Below are 25,371 nucleotides of genomic sequence, written 5' to 3' on the forward strand. Positions count from 1 at the left end.
ATCGTTTCACGCTAGCGTGTCCTGGATTACACCATCTGTTGTTGACAAGCACTGCATTGTTGCCACTCCTCTCTAAAGCTTTAGGTCTCTGTGTAACACAAAATGATGCATTCCTGATTCCTGCTCCCTCGTTAGCTTTCCTGCTCGTCCGTCTTATTTGGGAGCAAAGTCACGTTCCCCGACATGATCAAAGGAACTTCCTCTGTCTCTCTTCCCGCTCTCTTCCTGCTCTACATCCATGACGTCTCCTCTTCAGGTCGTTAGGGATTTCAGTATTATTTGAGCTTTTGAGATTTCGATCAGCTGCTTTCTTGTGTCAGTAGGAACAGTAGAAACAGCAGACGAACCGGAATGATAAGTGAGTAAAAAGGTTTATACACAACGACCCCAAAGTGCTTGACTATAAAATAACAACAGTAAGATTGGCAGTACACTGTAAGAAAAGCCCGTAGAAATTACTGTAAAAAAACTGTGAAATAGCAACGGTGAAGGACCGTAAATGTTACAGATGAAAATCTTTCAAAGATCTCAAAGAATTCAATGATAGTATGTAGATGTTTATTTCACAACAAAACGCCGCTATTAATACTACGAAATATATTACACAACACACAATCTTTCAATAAAATAAGCGGAAAAATTCAGTGAAATTACTATCTTATAATGAGGCTTTAACCAATTAATAATACCTCTATTCTGATGTTTTCCAGTGAAATTTAATGGGATTAAATGTAAAATAAGCAAATAATAATAAAATAAAATAAAATATTTAATAAAATAAAATAGCTTTAATGAAGGCATAGTCATGCTAATTTGGCTGAAAATGGATGTTGAATTTACCAGTTTTGTACCTAAATTGTATGATGTTATTTTGTAAAGGATTACAGTTTAAAATTGTAAAATGTACAGGTTGTTCTGTAATGTGTTTTACAATCCGCTGTATCTTTTACAGCATTATTCTGGCAACCACAGCTGCCAGTTTTTTTCCGTAAAAACAACATTTTTTCTTACAGTGTAGCGTAAAAACAACATAAAGCATTAGAAGCAATGTTAAAATCTTGCCTGAATAATAATTTGCCAGCTGTTTTTTAAACGATGGCGGTTGCAAAGCCAGACTGTCACATGTCGTCATGAGAACATTAACGTTTTCAGTGAAGAAAACAACAAAGAAGAAACCAGACACCCGCTATACCTGAAAGAAAAACAGAGATGCAGGAAGTTGGCGACGGCATTACTGGCACATGCACACATGGAGATAAAAGAAAGCAGAGTGAGGACTACTGTATATCTCCAATTTGCTTCTCTTCCTTTAGGAGGGATTTTCTTCTTCTCATCTCGTGTGGAGGCCTGGCGGGCGTAAACCGTTTCCAGGCCCTTCAGTTAGCGGTCTGCTCTCTCATGGCTCCACCTCCCATGGTTTTTGGGACTCACACATCCTTTCTACCCTTAAAATTAGGCTTAACACTTTTTGGTGAAGCTATAGTTAGGGAAGGGAAGGGTCCAGGCTTTATTTCATCTGTATACCTTGGTTTTGGGTTCCCTCACAGATTTGTCTTCTTTCTTTACTCTTAATGTATGAATGCACAATTATTACTGCCATTACATTTTTTCTTTCAAGTGTTTTTCTTTATTTATCCGAGAAGGCTTCCTACGATTCATCTCTTTGTGCCTGTTGGCATATCTTTTATGTCCTCCCACTGCAAATGTTCATGCGCTCTTAAAAATGTTCTGGAGGTGTTTTCTGCGAGGAATCTTTACTTCTTCTGTCACCTCATGCATCCTTAGGCTGGAGGAATGAATCAAGGTGAACGGATTACTTGAAAAAGCTGTTTCTTTGGAACTGATAAGATATGAATTTGAATTGGGCTGAACTGTAATTGTATCATAAAAAAAGACCTAATTGGAGCATAATTAGGGCCCGAGCACTGACAGTGCGAAGGCCCTATTGTATCTGTAATTCTTTTCCTTTCTTTTTTTAATTTTTCCGAGGAAAGGAGGGCCTTTTTTTCCCCCTAAACGTGCCCCAAAAGTCACCAAATTTTGCACACAAGCCAGACCTGGTGATAAATTTGATATTTAATGGTTTGCATTAATGGGCGTGGCCTAATGGCTCAACAGCGCCCCCTAGAAAACTTTGTGCCTCAAGCCTCACATGCATGAAAACCGGTACACACCTGTATCATGTCAAAACTTGGCGCCAAATGCAGAAACCAGCCCCCAAGTCTCGCGCTCAGAAGGTGTGCCGATTTTTCCCAGTGTCCAGCCGCGGTACTGCAACAAAAAATCCCATGGGGCCCAGAAAGCTTTTTTCCCATAGACCGCAATAGTAAAAGAGAAGCCTCTAAAAATGTTCACAGGAACCTCCAGCTGTAATCACCGGCAATTACTAATCTTTGTATTCTATATTTTTAAGTCATGGACTTTATATCCGTCAAAAATGTTTTATAACGGCCAGAAAAGTCAAAGAAAAGTCTCTTTCTGGGCGTGACGTCACGGCCGTGTCGGTGCCATTGATGTGCCCCAGAGCATCATGGGAGGTGACTCAACTGGGCATGCTCTATGGGCCCGTGTACCAGGAAGTAAACCAGGAAGTCCGAGATTTTTTCGGCACATGCGCTGGCTGAGCAGAATGCATTGAAATGAATGGGCGGCCATTTTTGGCACTGTATCCAGTTATATAATACATCCATGGCAGAAACCGAACAGGAAGTCGGCCATTTTGAATTAATCGTGTAATTTTGGCGAAATTTATGCCATTCCTTCGGCAGTTAATACGGTACGGAACCGTAACGTTATACATCAATTCTTTACTGATGTAAAGAATTACTTTACATCATTACTTTTCTCTTTCAAAAGCGTGACCGTGGTGACGATAGATGCCAAAAAGCGCGCCCACCCTTCATCTGATTGGTCCATATTTGATAGTCCCTATTCTCTACCATAACCTTTGAACGGGTTGTGATAAAGACATGTGGGTGGTGTCATCAGACTCAGTATTGGGTACTTGACCTTCATTGCCCTGAATTAGCCCCGCCCCTTTTTCTGATTGGCCGATATTTGATAGATCCTATTCTCTGCAATAACCTTTGAATGGTTTGACATCAAGGCTCGTGGGTGGTGTCATCGGACTCAGTTTTTGGGTCCTTGAACATAATTGCTGCAAATTAGCCCCGGCCCTTCATCTAATTGGTCGATATCTGATAGTTCCTACTTTCTGCCATAACTTTTGAATGGTTTGATATAGAGAGTCGTGGGTGGTTTCATCCTCTAAATGTCCAGGCCTGAAGAATCTACATCAAGTCATACAAGCTTCCACTGCAGCCTGAACGTGCACAAGGGTGCGAGGGGCTGTTCATCGCTGCTTGCAGCTTTAATTGGAATTATAACTGGACTGAAGAAAGGTGGATTCAGCTGCATTGAACATGTTTTGCTCTTATTGTGAAGAGGCACTTACAGTTGAATTGAACTGAATTGAATTGAAGTGCTCGGTGCATCATGGGAGCTCCTACACAAGTCAGGGCCGTTTTTGTAGCATACTATGTAGTACATAGCTTCCACTGTAACTGACTGGCAGTAATGTTAGTACATAGTATGCCACCATAAAAACATCAAGTCAAACCAGTAGTAAGTCACATGACTGTTCTGACTGGTCTGCTCTAGTAGCACATTGGATTATATGATAGTGTCTGTGAGGTTTACTGATCAGTTCACCCTGGAAGTAGCAAATCATCCCTTCTCGCATACTGCATACTATGTAATACATTGTGGTAAAATCAGTACACACTAGTTGCTGGCCTCTGTTGTATCAGCACACGACACAAGAATAATAAAGGAACTGATGTGAGGTGTTTGTTTACATCATTGGCTGGTCACTTTCTACGCCACAGGTCAGCACAAGATGCAGGACCAGATTAAAGAAAATAAGTAGGTCTCAGAAGTCAGAGCTAAGGAAATCTCCAGGATAGAAAAAGTAGAGAAAAAGAAGTTCAGTTGCCTCGTTTAAAGCCTTTGAGCGTTACCTTGACCTGGATGACTGAGACTCCACAGCGCCCTAAAATGAGCAGGTCTACTAACCTGAAATGAAGTTTCAAGCATGTCTACTTACCACTGAGAGAGAAATAAAAACCTGAGCATTCAGACAGAAACAGAGTCAGGCTGAGAGGGCAATGGACAACAGAAGAATGAAGAAATCCAGTATGTGTAAGAAATTGGGCCTTAACATACGATACAGAGTCAAAACTTGGATGAGAAGTTGCATTTACTTCAAATCACAGGTCCGGACAGTGACACCTGTGGAACTATAACTCCCACAATGCATCAGGGCTACTGGAACTCTCAATAGCTTTAGGTCAACATTGAAAACCTTTTTATTTACTGCTGCATTTCAGTAATCTCCCACAATTCACTACAACTTTATTTCTTGCATCGCATTTGTTTTATTCTTTTTTAATTTGTGTCTGTCTTGAATTTCTGCTTCTAAACCTCTTTACTTTTTAACCCATTTTTTAAAAATCTTTTTATGTAAAGAACTTTGAACAGTCTCGTACATGAAATGTGTTGTACAAATAAACCTGCCTTACCAGATATGATTAATCCAGATGTGATTCATTTCACGGTTTAAGAAACCTATGAAATCTACGATCCTGGCTCTCTTATGGACCGTGAGGTTGCTCACATTTACATCACATTTACTTCCGTCTCCCTGAGCAAGCAACACCTCGTAATGGAAATATATGTGGATGTCAAACACCTTATGTGTAAAAAAGACAATCCAGCTGCAGTTAACAAACTTAGAGAGTTTGCCCTTCAGACAGCTGCTTTCAGACTGGATGCATTAGAAGTCTAGTTTACAGGATACATTAAAACAGTTCAGTTGCAAAATAGCTTCTTACTGTTGGTGATATCAATCCAACCAAAGTTGGGTGCCTTTCGAGCAGAGTTGGGTAGTAACGAGTTACATTTACTCTGTTACATTTACTAGAGTAAGTTTTGGGAAATGTTGTACTTTTAGGAGTAGTTTTGAATCACTATACTTTTTACTTTTACTTGAGTAGATTTGTGAAGAAGAAACTGTTACTCTTACTCTGCTACATTAGGCTACGTTGAGCTGAGCCAGTGATGCTGGTAAATGGTGGAAAACAGAATTATCTTTAAAAATCAATTCACGCCTTTAGTTGAATTGAATTGAATTTTTATTTCGAGCATGAAACAGTAGTGAAAACAAAACCAAACAATAATAATCAATAATAAATACATGTAAATAACATGCTCAAAAAGGAGTAGGAAGAAGTAAAAACATATTAAATCCTACCCCCTAAACTCTTATTTCATTATAAACAATTAATTTAATTTCTATACAAAAACAAAATATATCTATATATATCTATACTGTATATATAACACACACACACACAAAAAAAAGAAAAGTACAAAGGCTTGAAATTTTGTGCTACTTGTGCTTAATTTATTTTTTATTCTGTTATTCTTTTATTTATTTTATTATTTATTAAAGTACTTGAATTTACTTTAAGATTATTTTAATTTAAGCTATTTTTATCTTTATTTTTTCTATTTTTTTAATCTTTTTATTGATTTAATTTGCCTGAAGATGATTATTTTGTACTTTTATCTGTTTGAATGGTTGTGTTAAAAAAATAAATCAGACGTTACTCAACAGTTACTCAGTACTTGAGTAGTTTTTTCACCAAGTACTTTTTTACTTTTACCCAAGTCATTATTTGGATGACTACTTTTTACTTCTACTTGAGTCATATTATTCTGAAGTAACAGTGCTTTTACTTGAGTACAATTTTTGGCTACTCTACCCAGCTCTGCTTTTGAGGACATTGTATGTTTTCTTAAAAAAAAAAAAAAAGCGATATCCCAAATATATTTTGAATGTGGAAAACCCCTTTTTCATAGTTTCTGTTAATATGCCTTAATATGAAGGTCATTTCATGCATAGAATGACATCATGTCGGTGACAGCAACCGTAAACCCCTGTAACCTGAAGGATGACGTGGTCGCGGTGGGAGGATTTTCTGTTTACAGTCCTCTTGTCATGCCCTGAGGGAGTTTAAGGTGGATATGTGTGCAGTGCATCAGTCACATTAGGAAAAGCTCTACATGAGTTATCTTGCTCTTACTAACACATAGCATGCTCTGCTGTGGCAGGGGAAGGAGATGAGGCTGTAGTCGCCAATTTAGATGAACAGCTTGAATGACGTGGAAAATACTGCCTTCAATGAGATTATTGAGCTATTTTAGGGCAAATATCTTTGAAAATATTTCTTGGAAATGGTCTCAGTTGGTTCCGATACTGGTCAAGAAAGTAATATCATTCATAATTGTTATCCGTTGAAAACACATTTTGAAAGAGACTTTTTTTTAAAGAGCTGCTTCCATACAAGAATCTATTTGATGCCTTTTCATAGAAAGGTGTTAAAATCTCCCTGAAAGACAAATGCTGAGAACTATTTTGTTAATTTATGGACACTACCACCCCCACAACTCTAAATTTTAACCTTAATGCACTTAAATGTCAGCCTTGTTAACATTTACATAGAAGGCCTGACATTTGTAAATGCCTTCAGCTCTATGATTTAAAGGCTGTGAAACTGTATCTGCCACTGAAAAACCACCTTCAACCCTCAGTTTGATTTAATATCCTAACCGCTGTTTCTCATTATCGTTTCCTTATTATAGCTTTGTACATTTTCATGCTTGGTGATAATAGAATAGTCCGCACAAGTAGGTGATACCTTCACTGAAGACACGTTATGTTGGGTAAAGGTACGAGGAACCACCGAGGGGCTGGACTTGTCCCCACAGTCTCTTCCTCTGAGGATGAAAGCTCCATTGTTCAAAACATCATTCAAAAACAGGCCTGCCATTGTGAAACAATCACACATGACAAGAATGATGCTTTCTATGGCCTACACTGCTGCCCTCATCACTACCTTTGCAACCTCGGCCATTTATAATCATCTGCAACAATACTGAAGAGAGAATAGGCAGAGCTGGGTAGAGGAGCCAAAAATTGTACTCAAGTAAAAGTACTGTTACTTCAGAATAATATGACTCAAGTAGAAGTAAAAAGTATTCATCCAAATAATTCCTTGAGTAAAAGTAAAAAAAGTACTTGGTGAAAAAACTACTCAAGTACTGAGTAACTGTTGAGTAACGTCTGATTTATTTTTTTAACACAACCATTCAAACAGACAAAAGTACAAATAATCATATTCAGGCAAATTAAATCAATAAAATAATAAAATAAATTAAAATTAATAAAAAATAAAAAATAGCTTAAATTAAAATAATCTTAAATCTTAAAGTAAATTCAAGTACTTAATAAATAATAAAATAAATAAAATAACAGAATAAAAAAATAAATTAAGCACAAGTAGCACAAAATTTCAATCCTTTGTACTTTTCTTTTTTAACCAGGCAGAACTAGAACAAACATGAACTCATAGAAACTGTGTGTGTTTGAGTTTGTGTAAATGTGACAAAACATGCAAAAACAAACATTTTACCCAAAGAATCACCCAGTGATGTCATGAGATTGACGCGTACGCGGATAAAAGAGATAAAAGAAAAGTAACAGCTCAACGTAGCCTAATGTAGCGGAGTAAGAGTAACAGTTTCTTCTTCACAAATCTACTCAAGTAAAAGTAAAAAGTATAGTGATCCAAAACTACTCCTAAAAGTACAACATTTCCCAAAACTTACTCAAGTAAATGTAACAGAGTAAATGTAACTCGTTACTACCCACCTCTGAGTATAGGCGATCGAGCAACTGTCTGTAACCACAAACTAAAACTATCAGCTGTATGAATACCAGTCTTGGAAAGTCCATCACCTTTTTTTTAAGTATATCCTGCATGGAAAGTATTTAATTATGATCAACTGATCAGCAACTTTGTCCCGTTGACACAGGGCCAGTATCCCCTGGAAACCTGAGCTGAGTCAGAGACGACTCCCTGACTTGTGTGTGTCGTGCAGCACATTCACACGCTATGAGGGAAGTCTGCAGACGTTAATCCTCAGAGGGGTCGTGAGAGCCAAGTTCAACAATTAACATCAAATTTACATAACATTTGAATCATGACATGAACCCGTTGCTTTTTTTTTTTTTGTGCACAGTTGTGGAGACATTTTGAGTTGGATTTGTCTGATGGTGCAAGCCACAGTCGGATTACACATCACATTTTGATGGATGAAAGAATCATAAAATGGTGCTTTCGCTCATTGTTGCTCTTCTACGGAAGAGTATTAGGGCCAGGCAGGAGAAAAATAAAAATAATATTTTAGAGGAGGAAGATTTTTCATTATGCACTTTGAGAAAAAAGTCGAAATGTCGAGAATAAATTCAAACTTTTTGTGAATAAAGTTGAAATGTTGAGAAAAAAGGCGAAATCTGGACTTTATTCTTGAAATTGTATTTCAACATTAATCTCGACATTTCGACTTTTGAACAATAAAAAAAATCTTCCCCTCTCAAATATTTTTTCTCCTGCATGGCCGTAATACTCTTCCGTACTCTTCTGCTGCCATGTTTCTTGTTTTATAGAGCCACTACCGGTAGTTTGGTAAGCAGGGTTGACGCGAGTCTCCGTCAGCGACATATTGCCTCAGCACGAGAGAGAAAACAGCGACCCAACTCCTTGCAAACAGGTTTCCAAAGAGAGAGGTCTCGTTTAGATCAGGAATAGTAAAAATGCACGTCTTAACTGTCTTGTCTTGCTTCTTGAACCAGTAACATATTCATGTTTAAGCAGAAAAAATGGAGAAGACCTAAAGCAGAAAAGATCACCTTGGAGAAACTTCAAAATAAAATAACTCTGGGGCCTTTTGATACCACCGTTTAGCACCCTGCTTTGTAGAAAGGGTGTGAATAAGCACTTTAAACTGGGATGTACAGTCTTGTTAGCTAAGCTGTTAAATTATACAAATGTATTTTTTTGCTCTTTGAAGTGGACAAAGGCAGTTTGTCAGTTAGGCGGTCAAAGTGATGATGGATGTCAAGACTGTGCTTTACGTTTGCTGGAGAAGTGGGGATTCATTGGGATTCGTTTTAGTTTAGTTTATTTTGTTTTGGTCATTTACATTTTAAGATGTTTCTATATACACACTGTATATGTACAGTATACACACAGGTATAAATATATATATTATATATATGTACACATTTCCTTTTTTTTTTTTTTTTACCAAAAAGGTATAGGCTGAAGCCTCATGGCTTATTTTGCCTCTCCTTTTCAACAAAGGCAGACTTCAGAAACAAAAGATAATAAGAAGAAACGAAACGAACGAACAAAACAAAGAAAATAAACAAAGAAGAGAAGAAAATAAATGTGGTCACTCAGCTGCAGGAGGAAAGTTGCATAATTTAGACAGTTTAATATGAAGATAATTTATATTTGTGTTCTATATTTATCCATTATTTTAGATTTATAATTTTTTTTAAATTTATAAATTGAGCTACTTTTTTTTAGTTCCTCATCCAGGCGGTTCCATAGTTTCACCCCTTTAACACTGATACACCTTGACATTTTTTTTGTTCTTGGCCATTTCTGCTCAAAAATGCCATAGCCCCTTAGGTTGTGCCTGCTTTCCCTCACCTGGAACAACTCCAGTGTGGGAGCATCTGGTTGTGTGCCTTGTACATTGTTATTGCTGTCTTGAATTTGATTAAATCGTATAATTTTATGGTGTTTGACCGGATGAAAAGTGGATTTGTTGGTGCGTAGTATTCAGCATGGTTGACAATTCTAATTGCTTTTTTTTGGAGTAGAAATATTCGTGGACTCTTTGTCCCATCCTAAACCGATTCAAGCAAGCATTCAGATCACTCCGTGGTCGTGTTGGGTGTTACTATCATTTACTATCATCTACTATCATTTATTGCTTCCGTAAGTCAACTAATGTTCTGTTTCCTCTGTGTTTCAGAGCTCCTTGGTTCTGCAAAGAAAGTCAACGTTAACTTCCAGGACACAGACGGGTGAGTTACCGCGTCGTTCTCTTCTCACGCACTTCTCATTCATTTCTACTGTTATTCAGTCTTTCTTTGTCATTCTCTCATCTCCCCTCTCATCCCTGCTATTCTCCCACTTTAACCATCTATCCCATCATTCCCTCCTCCATACGTAAGATATTTTATCTAGGTAGTTGGAGGTCGGCCTCTGTTCCCTCGTTAAAATACGATGTGAGTTCATGATCATGAGGAGAAATGATGATCTTTATGTCATTCTGTTTTCCATAAAGGTTGGATATAAACAAGGGGGGGGTGTGAGTTACAGTGGGATCAGCAGCTCTGCATCCTCCCAGAGCCCTGAGCTTCAGGGTTCTGTTCAGGGCTTTAGTTGTTCCTAAGACTGCCCTCTTCTGGTCAGAGAACTCTGATGTTTTTCCCAGAAACTCCTGGGCCACTCTTTCAGTTTTTTGAGTCATAGTCTTCCAGTCCCCACTGGCAACACCGATTGCCTCACTTTCCACATCTTTATCACCTCCTCATTTATTAGGGCCTGAGCACTGACAGTGCGAAGGCCCTATTGTGTCTGTATGAAATTTTTTTTCTCGTTTTTATTTTTACGACAAAAGGAGGGTCTTTTTGCCCCCGTAAACGTGCCCGAAAACTCACCAAATTTTGCACGCAAGCCAGGCCTGGCGAAAAATTTGATATTTAATGGTTTGCATTAATGGGCGTGGCAAAACGGCTCAACAGCGCCACCCGGAAAACTTTGTGCCTCAAGCCCCACAATACGGTTTGACGTACATGCACAAAAATTGGTACACACCTGTATCATGGCGCAACTTAAAGAAAGGTCTCTTGGCGCCATGGCCGAAACCGAACAGGAAGTCAGACATTTTGAATTAATCGTGTAATTTTGGCGCAATTTATGCCATTCCTTCGGCCGTTAATACAGCCCGACCGAAAAAAATTTGGGTCTCCATCCTGCAAGTGCGCCCCCCCCCCCCTTCATCTGATTGGTCCATATTTGATAGTTCCTACTTTCTGCCATAACTTTTGAATGGTTTGATATAGAGAGTCGTGGCTGGTGTCATCCTCTAAATGTCAAGGCCTGAAGAATCTACATGCAAATCATACAAGCTTCCACTGCAGCCTGAATGTGTACAAGGATGCGAGGGCCCGTTCATCGCTGCTTGCAGCTTTAATTCTTTTTTCTTTTACAAACTTCTCATGGTTTTCTTGATGTTGCCGTCATTCACTGCAGTTTCAAGCCCATTTAAATCCAGCTATTGGCAACAATCTAGCTAAGGATTAAAGGTTCAGAGAGTATACATGTGCGAGAAAACAATCCATTACTGAGTGAAGTGTGTTCGACTCCGCGATGCTAGGTGGCGCCACACGCACTTTTACGTTGGCGTTCTTCCAGTTCCTTCTTTGTTGTTCATCTTCTTCTTCTCCTACTGTGTTGATATTCTGACTTTGTTGGTGTTGTCACTTCCGTAAGGGGGAGTCCCGGGGCGGTCACTAGCTCGGTTCAGTGTGGGTTGGTATACATGCCTGAATACTCGGATTAGGACACATTACCTGGCACCAAAAAGCTCAATATCAAGATCGACAGTTCAGTTCGACTACAATCCGGCTAAGGTGTATACATGACTTTGAAAACTTCACTATCGGTCGGATTAAGGCAACAACTCGACTTTCTGTTAGTGCTGCCCAAGTGAAACCACTGTTCACTACTGTCGAGTACCGCAATGACTGCGTTTCCATGCATCAATAACCCTTTTAAAACCAGAATATTAGCAATAACCCGGTTTTGCACGGCCATATAAACACCAATAACCCCTTTGAATAACCCGAATTTGCTCATATTCTGGTTTTTAAAAACCCGAATATGACCCCTGGGTTACTCCTTTTAAAACCCGAATATTGGGTCATGTAAACGCCTAACGGGATATCCCCACCAAACGGAACAGGAATTTTTTTTCTGTGCATTTTCTGTTCACAAGGAATCCTGGGGCCAAATCCACAAAGAATAGATTGCGCCCGCAAATAGCGCTGTGAATTGCTCCGCATTTGCGCCCGCAAATTGTCCTATTCACAAAAGATTTTGCTCTAATGATATACCAGCGCAAACACGCCCATAAAGTTTTGGAGCTGAGTGCAATTTGCACTTGTCTGAGTAAGTGAGCGGAGCTGTTTCCAGTGTTCTCCATATTTCAGCACACAGATTGGTCCATAATGAAAACTGCAGAAATAAAAAATAAAGCGAGTGAAAATAAAACGCAGTGAGGTGCAATTTCCACTGGGAACAGGGGGGACATGCCCCCCCACTTTTCAAACTCATGCTTTTGTCTCCCCCCCCGTTTTTTTTTTTACAGTTTAAGAACTAGCGGTAGGCTCAGCCTGTATTACAAATCATCAAGACACTGTGTGAAGAGCCCCGCTCCCCCTCCTCCCTCCTCCCTCAGTGCTGCTCAAGGATGATTTATGGTTCCGCGTTAAACCGACGCAGAGCATACGGCGTAGGTTACGCGGCAACGCGCACCGTACAGTGCGCGTCGCCGCATCTTTCAGGCCCTTTTTGTGCGCAAGCAAGCTTTATAGATGAGGTCCCAGATCAGGATCTGACGGTAATTCATGTTCTGTGTTTTGCTACACACACCTACAGGTCAGCTGTTAAACACACACATTCTAGATTTATATGTTTATATGGTGGAATTGTTTGTAATAAAGCAGCCCCTTACTGTATGGATGAATCCTGAGCTCCGTCCTGTTATTTTTATTTTTAAATCCGAGATAAGTCCACAACCCCACTTGATCTGACTGTTTACAGTCATGTCTGACTGTAGATTTCACCCTTAATATCATTCAGTATCACACAGGCTTGAATGATATTGAAGAGAGAGAGAGACAGACGGGGAGTGAGGAGTTTGCGCGCAGTTTAATACACGCTTCTGAAACACGGTATTTGCTCCACTATTTTTGCGTGTGGCAAATAGCGCTGGCCTTTGTGAATTAGGCGCTTTTTGCAATGAGGCTTATTTAAAGGGGAGTTTTTCCTTGCCACTGTTTGGCTTAAGGTTTTTCTCCCACTAGGGGAGTTTTTACCTGCCATTGTTTATGTAATAACTGCTCGGGGGTCATGTTCTGGGTATGGGTCTCTGGAAAGCGTCTAGAGACAACTCTGTTGTATTAGACGCTATATAAATAAAATTGAATTGAATTGAATTGAATTTGCATAGAAAGGGGGCAATTTTGCGCCGAATGTATGAATATTACCTAATTTGCATGCATGCAAATGGCACCGGCGCAGACTGCCACTATTTGCTTGGCAGCGCAGTTTGTGGAGCAATTCGCCCTTTGCGGGTGCTTTGTGAATTAGACGGTCTCTTTTTGTCTCATTTGCACCGGTTTAGCGGCCGCAAAAGCCGCGCAATCCTTTTGTGGATTTGGCCCCTGGTCTTTTGAGTCCAGGAAGTTCTTATAAACACGGAGAAACCAAGACCAGGAAGAGACTAATCACTTCATAAATGTAATGAAGGATATGAACATTTCTGCATTTGTAGACGGTAGAAAGTAAAGTAGTATAGCGAGATTTACAAGAAGGTGAGCGAAAAGTTGCGCGAAGCAGCATTTGTTTTGAATTTAGATACAGGAAGAAGAAGCGGAAATGACGGGAATTGCATCATGATGTTCTCTGTGCGTCGCTGGTTTGATCCAGATATCCCAAATGATTAATTACCATGGAAACGGAATATTCCGAATGTTTCAGTAACTGGAATATTAGCAATAACCCGAATTTTGACTGCATGTAAACGTAGTCACTGTGGTTAGCAATCACAAGATTACCGGTGCAAATCTGGAAATCCCACCGGATCTCTGTTCTTTCATGCCTCACCCTCCTTGGAGGTACCGCCCATCCCTTGGACGTGGGGACTTCCAGCCCATCCCCTGGGACAGGTCTTCTTGTGCACTCTTCCAGCCATGAAGGGGGTCTCCTTCCATGATGGTTGCTTCACCATCTCATTTTCCACACTGGGGTTTCTGTGGCTCATGGGGATCTGCGTTAGTTTTGGTACATACTTGGTTGGGGCTGGCTTGCTATGGTCTTCTTTTCTTTCATGGCTTCACCTTGTCTGTGAACAGAGCTCCGAGCTCCAGCCTCGTCTCGTCGGCCCCAATGACGTTCTCAGGGAGGGGTTTTGGCTCCTGGACATGCGTCTTATGGCGCTTTTCCACTAGTACCTACTCAGCCCGACTCGCTTCGCCTCGGTTTTGCGCTTTCCCACTATGGGTCTAACGTGCCGAGTAGATACTTTTTCTGTAACTATTCTGCTGAGGTTCTAAGCGGCTGAGTCAACTGTATCTGACATCATCACACTACAGACCACCGATTGGTCGGGTGGTTGGAGTCAGACGTCTGAGTCAGGATGTGACATCAGTGAAAGAGACTCTGACGGATTCTGGTTCATTTTATTCAACCAGCAATGGCAGCACAAAAGTCTGTTTCATGATCCAACTCTGAGTTGCAGATATTCATAAACCTGGTGCTGAGGAGAGAATTAAAAAGGGATCTAGACGGAGATAAGGAACGACCAGATCTACCAGGAGCTCTGTCTCTTCATAGCTGCTCACGGCTCCAGATGACTTTTCAGCAGCGCCGAGACAAACTAAAAACTATTAAAAAGCGTGGCCGCTTGAAGCTTCTCTCACTCTCATTTTTTAACTTGATATCAAACACAAACCACAGACCCAGCAGCACATCTATCATCTCCTCCAGGTTCTACATCTTTAGTGTTGTTGTCTTCTTAGTTTAGACACAATCAAATACGTCACAGCAGCTTCACTCCAACCTCCTACTTCTGCTCCAGGTGCTGGATTGTAGTGGAAAAGAAACCAGGCCGAGCTGAGTCGAGCCGAGTTGAGCTGAGATGAGTAGAGCTGGATAGGTACTGGTACTGGATAGGTACTGGTGTAAAAGTGCCATTAGTAAACTCCAGTGTGGCTTATTGTCTATTGTCGTTAGTAGTGAGTTCTTCCTGAATTTTCTCCCGTGAAGCTCATTATTGTCCAAGAAGCAGCAGATTGTGCGATTGCAGAGTGGCACGCCTTGTGTTTTCCTCGGCTCCCACGCGTCTACCACGCGGGCAAACCTTCTCATCAACCTGCGGTTGCATTTCCTCCAGCTGCCACTTCCTGGGAGGTTGGCTGCACTTCACAGGATTTGCCGTTGTAGTTGCAGGAACATGACGCTGCTCGGAGACGGTCTCATACTTTTCATCTGTAACGTAATCATCCATGAACTTTTTTTTTTTAACTTCCTCTGACAACTTTTCTTTGCATACAACCTTGCCCAAGTACACAGCAGCAAGTTTTTTACCATCAGATGGGTTGAATGGCTGATGAAATAATGACGACAGCTGTGATACTAATTTAAATTGGGGTCAAATAATTTTCAAGAGGCCCAACAGACCTGTCAAGCCTATTTTAGAAACAGAAATTTAATGTTTTTATTCCTGGAAAATGAAAAATAAAGATTTTTTTCACGTTTTACTGGCTTACTAAGAATGATAATACAGTTTCTTTTGATTAAGTCCGTTTGGAGGAAGATTGGTGCATTATTCTAGGGAACTATGGTGCCTGATATGTCACATGACAACTGCCATTGTTTAAAAAAAAACATTGTTTCACGCAACATTGGTATCAGTCACCAGAATGCTTGGGTTGAAACAATCATCTGTCATTTAGCCGCTTGAGTAAACCCTGCGTGCACTGAGCTCTTTGACAGTCAGGCGTAATTTAAATGCTGAGCACGAGTTGATTCTCTATAAATATGGTAAAGTGTCTGTGGGACCTGGCAGAGGAATCACATCACGGGTCAAAGGGTGATGTCTGCCGTACACTTCCTTCAAACACACGTCTGATAAATGGCAGCGACTTGAGCCGACCCACTACTGAGCACGTCCAAGGTCACGTCACATAAAACTCACTTAATGCTCTCATTTGTTGGCCAAGAACTGAGAGAAGACGAGCTAACGATTACAGCTGAACAGGAGTCCGCTCGTCTTTTAAAACATGAGCTCTGGCATCAAATATCTCCCTTTGTTTATCTCTCGGGGAACACTTCCTAGAGGATAAAGTCTTCTTTGCTCCTTTAAGACGAAGTGGGAGAAAGCGGTGGAGGATGTTTATTTTGATAGAGACAGGTTTTAATTCAGTCAAAGGGGAGACTACTGATACTATACTATATTCAGTTTAAAAATGCTACATATTTAAACTGATTACAGTTGAATTATGTACACAAGTCTGGAAGTTCATTAAAAATACCTTTCTTTTTAGGTCAGGTCCATGTAGGTCTGTACCAGTTTAGGGGCGGCTGCTCCTTTACTCCACTTCAGTTATCTAGGTTGTGACCCAACAAGAGTGTGTGTGTGTGTGTGTGTGTGTGTGTGTGTGTGTGTGTGTGTACAGACAGCATGGAAATAAGAATACTCTTGCAAAAACAGCACCAGTCCACTTGGACTTCTTGTTATGATGAACACCTTTTCAGATAAGATTATTGGGAAGCAGAGAAACCTCAGAAACAGTTGACGGGAGGTTAACGTTGTTTGGTTTGACTTTCATGTGGTCACCGATGCCGAGGACCAAAACAGACATAATTAAAAATAGAAGCAGAAATATATGTATTTAGTTTTTCCTTTTCCTTGTCCATGCATTCCTTGTTTTTACATTCCCTCGTCTTCTCTTTTTACCTTATGCAAATGAGGGGGGCGGGCCTTCTTGGACCGGCTCCTCCACTATTGGTCAATAAACTGGAAGGAGCAAGATCAGGCCAAAATTAAGACTATTGCACGACCTAAATACTAAAATAATAACGATGTCCAGATTTATAGTTACTACTAGTTGCTTTGTTGGTTTTATAATGTCCCTTTTCACCGTACGAATTGTTACAGATTACTTTTGTAATACTGTATTTGACCCGGTCTTTGTACGTTTTGACTGTATAGAAACGTAATTCTTGCCATTGTAAGAATGTGATGTACCTGCTGTACTCTACTGCCCTTACCTTTTAACAACTTGTACTTTTTAATTATTTTACCTCCTTTCTTATCATTTTATTTCATTTTATTTGTTATTTATGTTTTAATTATGTCTTGCCGCTTTTAATATTGATGTAAAGCACTTTGAATTACCTTGTGTTGAATTGTGCTCTACAAATAAACTGCATTTGCATAATGCATAAAGTAAAGTACAAAGAGGAGAGAGGGGATGTAAAAACAACAAATATATGTATGAGGAAAAAGAAAAACAAAAAATATATATTTCTGTTTTTATCTTTAATTATGTCAGTTTTGGTCCTCCATATCTCTGAGATTGCAAATAAATAAAGGGAATAGCAAAACAGAATACATTCTTCATAAATACTTGAGATCGTCATGAGAGTGATCTGGTGGTACAGAGAAATACAGAAGAGTATTCGGGCCATGCAGGAGAAGAAATATTTGAAAGGGGAAAATTTTTTTTATTGTGCACTTCGAGAAAAAAGTTGAAATGTTGAGAAAAAAGTCCAAATGTCGAGATTAATGTTGAAATACAATTTCAAGAATAAAGTTGAAAAAAAAAAATGGGTATGCATGTATATATAGATATATATATTAATGAAATAAATATATGTGACACATTTAAAAATATATCACATATATTTTATATCGAAAATGCATATATCTATATGCTTTAGGTTCTTACCAGCATGGTATTAACCATTAATATATATGCAGACAAGGGGGGAAAAAGAATAAAGTCGAAATTTCGCCTTTTTTCTCAATATTGACTTTTTTCTCGAAGTGCATAATGGAAAAAAAATGCCTAATACTCTTAGAGAAAAGTAGAGAAAAGAATAAGAGAGAGAGAGAGAGAAAGGAGTGAATTTGCAGAGAAGTAGGGTATGAATATTGTATGTCACGTTTTACAACTTGGCAAAAGCCAGGACTTCCCTCCACTTCTCCCACACTGTACCCCACTGACCCACTCCCCAGGCTCCCACGCAGCATACGACACCATTACCGCAGAATTTTATAAGACTTACACAGACACATAGTCTTTATTTCCATGGTACAACCAGTGCTGTGAGGTTTAAACGGGCCACATCTGCAGGAGCATCACGAAGAGATAGAAGTAAAGAGATGAGGAGGCTCCCCGGGACAGAAACAGTCATGATAGAATGGCCTCCCTGTTTGACCCTGGAGGGAAAGAAAATCCAGCCTAGGACAACAGTGACTCAGGGTTTATTTAAGGTGAAGTGCTTCGTCTGTCACATGCATCATCGTCCATCTGGAAGGACGTGACTTTGGACTGAAACCCCCGGGACTCGGCCCTGCTGCTTCAAGGCTTGATGCTCCTGCATCACTTTTGAAGTTGCTTTCCTGTCTTTAACCTTTCACCCCCCCACATCTGAATTTTTTAGTGCTTTCGTCATCACTTTATCAAAGTTTAAATGACTCATAAAACCTTTATCTTTCAGTCTCTACAGAAAGATACAAAAAGATGCAGATAATAGTGATAACATTAAAGCTGAACAGACTGATCGGACCAGTACTGGAGTTGAAGGGGGATGAGGGGGGATGGCATCCCCCCTGAAATAAAAATGGTCCAAATCATCCCCCCTTTCCATCCCTTATGTCATTTCATCAATGAATGTGGTTTTACTGCTATTTCAACATTTAGAGTCATCACCATCACCAATTTTCACCTGTTTCAAGTAAATTTTCACTTGAAATAAGTAGGAAAATCTGCCAGTGGGACAAGATTTATCTTCTTATTACAAGCAAAAAAATCCATGTTTCCACTGGCAGATTTTTTAATTTTTTCAAATGAAAATCTACTTGAAACAGGTGGAAATGTTTGTATTTTCCAGTGATGAGTCTTGTTTTAAGTGTAATGAGATTTTTTTTTACTAAAATGAGGCATTTTAACTAGAAATTAAAGCTGCAAGCAGCGATGAACGGGCCCTCGCACTCACGGCCACCGCCCCCCATAAGCATATCAGAAATGACACCACCCATGACTTCCTATGTCAAACCATTCAAAAGTTATAGCAGAAAAAAGGGACAACCAATCAGAAGAAGGGGCGGGGCTAATTCAGGCCAATGAAGGTCAAGGACTCCATACAGAATCTGATGACACCACCCACGACTCTCTATGTCAAACCATTCCAAAGTTATAGCAGAAAATCGGGACAACCAATCAGAAGAAGGGGCGGGGCTAATTAAGGCCAACGAAGCTTAAGAATTCATTACAGAGTCCCATGACACCATCCACGACTTCTTATGTCAAACCATTAAAAAGTTATAACAGAAAAAAGGGACAACCAATCAGAAGAAGGGGCGGGGCTAATTCAGGCCAATGAAGGTCAAGGACTCCATACAGAATCTGATGACACCACCCACGACTCTCTATGTCAAACCATTCCAAAGTTATAGCAGAAAATCGGGACAACCAATCAGAAGAAGGGGCTAATTAAGGCCAACGAAGCTTAAGAATTCATTACAGAGTCCCATGACACCATCCACGACTTCTTATGTCAAACCATTAAAAAGTTATAACAGAAAAAAGGGACAACCAATCAGAAGAAGGGGCGGGGCTAATTCAGGCCAATGAAGGTCATGGACTCCATAAAGAATCTGATGACACCACCCACGACTCTCTATGTCAAACCATTCAAAAGTTATAGCAGAAAATCGGGACAACCAATCAGAAGAAGGGGCGGGGCTAATTAAGGCCAACGAAGCTCAAAGACTCCATACAGAGTCCCATGACACCACCCACAACTTCCTATGTCAAACCATTCAAAAGTTATGGCAGAGAAAAGTATTCTAGGGGGCGCTGTTGAGCCGTTAGGCCACGCCCATTAATGCAAACCATGAAATATCAAATTTATCGCCAAGTCTGTCTTGCATGCCAAATTTGGTGACTTTTGGAGAACTATCAAATATGGACCAATCAGATTTCAAAATGGCCGACTTCCTGTTCGGTTTCGGCCATGGCTCCAAGAGACTTTTCTTTAAGTTGCGCCATGATACAGGTGTGTAGCGATTTTCGTGCATGTACGTCAAACCGTATTGTAGGGCTAGAGGCACAAAGTTTTCCGGGGGGCGCTGTTGAGCCATTTTGCCACGCCCATTAATGCAAACCATGAAATATCAAATTTATCGCCAGGCCTGGCTTGCGTGCCAATTTTGGTGCCTTTTGGGGAACTATCAAATATGGACCAATCAGATGAAGGGGGGGCGTGCTTTTTGGCGTCTAGCGTCGCCACGGTAACACTTTTGAAAGAGAAAAGTAATGCGTGTAGTCGCAGGATGGAGACGCACATTTTGATGTATAACACATCTGGGTTCACGATACGGTTCGGGCCGTATTAATTCTCGAAGGAATTGCATATATTGCTCCAAAATTACGTGATTAATTCAGAATGTTCAAAATGGCCGACTTCCTGTACGGTTTCGGCCATGGCGCCAAGAGACTTTTCTTTAAGTTGCGACATGATACAGGTGTGTACCGATTTTCGTTCATGTACGTCACACCGTATTCTGGGGCTTGAGGCGCAAAGTTTTTTCGGTCTGAACCAACCAGATGAAGGGTGGGCGCGCTTTTTGGCGTCTAGCGTCGCCACGGTAACGCTTTTGAAAGAGAAAAGTAATGCGTGTTGTCGCAGGATGAAGACGCACATTTTGATGTATAACACACTTGGGGGCACTTGGTTCGGGCCGTATTAACTGCCGAAGGAATGGCATAAATTGCGCCAAAGTGACACGATTAATTCAAAATGGCCGACTTCCTGTTCGGTTTCTCGACATGACGCCCAGAGACTTTTCTTTAAGTTGTCCCATGATACAGGTGTGTACCGATTTTCGTGCATGTACAACAAACCGCATTGTGGGGCTTGAGGCACAAAGTTTTCAAGGGGGCGCTGTTGAGCCATTTTGCCACGCCCATTAATGCAAACCCTTAAATGTCAAATTTTTCGCCAGGCCTGACTTGCATGCAAAATTTGGTGACTTTTTGGGGACGTTTAGGGGGGCAAAAAGGCCTTCCTTTTGTCAGAACAATAAGAAGAAGAAGAAGAATAATTCCTGCAATTACAATAGGGCCTTCGCACTGCAAGTGCTCGGGCCCTAATAAGACAAATATTCTTGTTAAGATTGTGAGTTTTTGCAGTGAACCATGTTACTTATCCTGTGAAGGACAGAGTCATATTGATAAGTTCAGAAAAGTGTTTTTTATTGTTGTGTTTTGATGTATTTGATGTAAGCCCAGTGGATATTTAAAGCTTACAGAAGGCTGCATTTAACTGCTGCTATGTCATTCCTGCAGTATTTCTGCAGGTGTTTTGGTCACTGCTATTATTTGTAATATATTATATTATTTATAATCAGTACAAATTATCTGTCCCCATATGATAAAATCCACCACCCCCCTGAATTTTTTTTACAACTCGAGTACTGGATCGGACAGTAACTTATGTGCAACAGCTTAATGCCTGAACAAGCAGTGGATGAGGAATAAGATATTGATTTCACAGACACAGCGAGGAGCCTTGTGTGGAGTATTATGCAATCTTTGTAAAGATGATGCACGGCTGCAGCTTCCCCGCCGGGATCAAGGAAACCCCGGGTCCAGCGGGAGCTTGCAAGAACCCAGGATGCGTTTAATTTGAATGTTTTATCTTTCACCAAGGCATCGTTCCCAACCTCAGTGGGAGACGGAGACACAACATCTGACCTTATAGGGAAATGAGCAATTACACAAGAATGCAGATTTAAAAAAAAAGCAACATTGAACTGTGGAATCCATTTATAGATATTATTTTATTTTATACTGTTGTGGAGTCTTTGTTCCTGAGCTGGTTCATATGAATGAGAAAGGACGTCCTCTTTCAGCTCTAACTAACGAACCAATCACCTGGCGTTGACCTCATGTCAGGACTCAAACATGTCCCTAACTAGATCACCATGGCAACTGACGTTCTGAGTTTGTAGATTAAGTTGTCTGTAAAAACCGACTCAGATCCCACTGTGCTGAAGAAGCGCTTGATGGATGTATGAGGGTCAATGACGAATAAGGATTTTCAACAGGTCAATTTTAAAATAATAAAAAAAAGAATATCTATTGCAGTAGTTCAAACATTAAGAATGTTGTGTACACATAAATTCATATAAACATTTTAAATTAGGTGATTTCAGAGTTTTTTGTCAAGATAAATTGGCACTAGCCTTAAAAAAGGTCACGTGGTGCAACCATGATTCATATTAAAATAAATTAATTTCCTTAACATCTTGACATCTTTTTTTTTACAGGTTTTCAGTATTATACAAAAATGTTTTTTTTTAATGGTTGTGCCACATGATGTTTCATAAAATGGACATAATCAGTCAAACTTTGTTTGTATATTATGATGGAAATATAAATACAAATGTGTTGCAATCTTACACACTACAAGACATTTCAGAAATCATGCCAGATAGGGCAGAAGATTGATTTAAAAACATTTAGAGTGATTTCCTGGTCGGACGGTCGCACCACATGACATTTTGACGCTTATAACAACAACAAAATCCCAAATAACTAGTATTTTTTGTAAAATTCAAGTGAGTCCATATGTGGAACAGGTAGGTCATATATATGGTATTTTTTTTATCCATTTTTAAATTGAAAAAAATCTGTTTTTCAGAAAATATAGGCGTCACGTCATTGACCCATGAACATCCGACTGTCTCATAACAGAAACTGAAAAGCTCAGTCAGCATCTTTAATCTCCGTCAGTGGATTTGGATGCTGATTTTATTTTCCAGACTGAACCTTGACTCATTCTCTTCAGCATGCAATTGATCAGATGGTCCCGCAGGGAGTTTATCCACCCAAACTGCTGATATCCAATAAATAAGTCACGTATTAAGGATGAGAAAGTAGGTCAGTGTATCGGAGAATTCATTTTCGTTCATTTTCTATAGTCACTTTATCCTGTTGAGGATGACGGGGCTGCTGGAGTCGGTCCCACCTGGATGAGAGGCCTCACCCCGGAAACGCTGCCAGTCCACCACTTCATCAGGGGATATTTAATCAAATGAAATGTTTAATGAGACAGTAGCAGGAAGACATTCCCCCCCCACCCCTGCCACTTTGGCAGCACATTGTTTTACATTAGACGACCAGGGAAGCGTTTCCTCAGCTGTTTGAGTCGCAGCAGGACTGTCATTGTCGTCTATCCCTCACATTCTTTCCACTCATGCAACCTGCTTTTCTTTTGGATGAAGCGACAAAAGCCCAGCCTGCAGAAGAGCTATGTGGAAAAAACTCATCACACCCTCACACGCTCCGATAGGATTTAAACCGAAGACAAGAAGCTGCACCAGGAGTGCACTTGGTTACCTTTGCCTGTTCAATGCTCAAAGAATGACCAAGAGCTGCACACTGCAAAACTCAAAATCTTACCAGGAATATTTGTCTTATTTCTAGTTACAGTTTTTCTTGATTGCCTAAGCATGATTTTCAAAACAGGGCCCGTGGTTTCAAAACACTACACACAATTAGCACAACAACACACCAAATTAGCAAAACACTACAGATCCTTTGCAAAATTAAACACGCTTGTAAAAACTATACACTTCTTTTTAAAAACCACACTTTGTTACCATATGAAACAAACATGTTTCACATTACTATACTCTGTTTGCACGAGTTACACTCTGCTGTGATAAACCTAAAACACTTTTAGCACTTCTACGTCCCTATGATTAGAGTAGGCTACTATCAACAAAGTACAAATATACAGTTTTTCTTGATCGTTTTGGCCCATTTTTCCATTCACAGTTTACTTTTTCAAAACAGCTCACACAAAGCCCTTAACAGAAGCTGAAATAACCAAAACACTTTATGATGTTTGCAGAATGACACCACATTCTCAAAACTTGTCACACATCCATCAAAACCAAACTTTTCCATCAAAACCTAGAATTTTTTTTCAATTGAACATGTATGTTTTCTCATTTATTTACTGTAACGATGGATAACAAAATTGAAACCACAGCTATCAATATCAACTTTTGTTCAACACCCTCATAGTATTGACTATTTTACAACTGACAACATACTACAATTTGGGTTTTGTATTGAGCACTCTAACTTAGTTATATAACTTAGAAATATACTGTCACAGAGTACTTACAGTAAAATCAGAAAATGTGTATACAGTAAAATATTGTAGATCTGTTTTTGTATTGCTGAAGTTCCTGTCAACACCATTGATTTACATTTGTTCTAAAAAATATTTAAAATAAATATCTAAAATATTTATTGCAGTACTTGTCACATGCACATACTGTAAGCAATCAAAATGACAGGGTTCAATATGCAGTACAACAAAGGTCAATTCTCAAAGAAAGTACTGTAAATGAAACACAATCAAATGAAACCCTGTAAATATGAAAAAAATAAAAATACAGGAAAATTACGCATTGTCGACACGGGCCTGACGATCAGGCCACATGTCCTCGTCCACGTCCTCCTCGATCCATGCTTGGTGTCAACTTCAAGCTATTGACCTCTTTGATAGGTTGAGGACTACTTGCTTTGTTTTGCAAAGAGAGTTCACACAGGTGCTGATATTTTTTTAGAATTGAGAGAGCAGTTCCAATTGGCTACTACAAAGTGTCTGCAATGTGTTGCCATGGTAAATCAGTTATGTTTTGTGTCTCTTTGTGAGAAGTGTGTTAACTGTTTTGAAAAGTGTATTACAGTAAAAGTCAAAGAAAATTGTGTGAAAGCAATGAGAAATAGTTAACCGATTCGCCAGAGAGGACTCTTGCTGTGCAAAGAAGGTGTGAGCATTAGATAAAGTTGACCCATGATGTGCAAAATGTGTCAAAGCAATCGAGAAAAACTGTAGTCTTTCTCTGACTCTTGTGCTTGGAGACCAATGAGCTCACCTGCTGCTTTCTATAGTGTAGATACACCTGATTGGTGTGTCTACATTTAAGCAAACAAGTGTTTGCACACCTGATGACTGTGTTGAACCAACTGGTTGGACGGTGTGCTAATTTGACAGTCAGTGCTTTGGTATTGCAAAGAAGTGACTTTATGATAGATTTTTGTGTCTAATGTACGTTTAGTGTGTTTAGTGTTTTGAAAATCACTGTGTGTAGAGTTTTGCAACAAGTGTGAGGTTGACAATGTGCTTATAGTTGTGCAAATATGGGCTGATGTTTTGCTTCTTGAGTGTAAGGTTTTGCTAATAGTGTACTACTTTTAATTTTAGTGTGTAAGCAATCAAAAAAACTGTAAAATGTCTCATTTTTAGTAAAAAAATCTCATTACACTTAAAACAAGAGTCATTACCA

General features: G+C 39.7%; 1 protein-coding gene across 7 annotated transcripts in view; it reads left to right on the forward strand.

The window, feature by feature from the left end:
* caskin1 (CASK interacting protein 1) overlaps positions 1–25,371 on the forward strand; it is a 135,172-nt gene that overhangs the window by 59,006 nt on the left and 50,795 nt on the right. For all 7 annotated transcript variants that reach the window (XM_061712069.1, XM_061712070.1, XM_061712073.1 and 4 more), the window contains exon 2: positions 9,952–10,003. In XM_061712069.1, the coding sequence (XP_061568053.1) occupies positions 9,952–10,003 (52 nt within the window). The remainder of the gene's footprint in view (positions 1–9,951; positions 10,004–25,371) is intronic.

This window comes from Cololabis saira, chromosome 21 (genome assembly GCF_033807715.1).
Source record: "Cololabis saira isolate AMF1-May2022 chromosome 21, fColSai1.1, whole genome shotgun sequence".
NCBI classification, from domain to species: domain Eukaryota; kingdom Metazoa; phylum Chordata; class Actinopteri; order Beloniformes; family Belonidae; genus Cololabis; species Cololabis saira.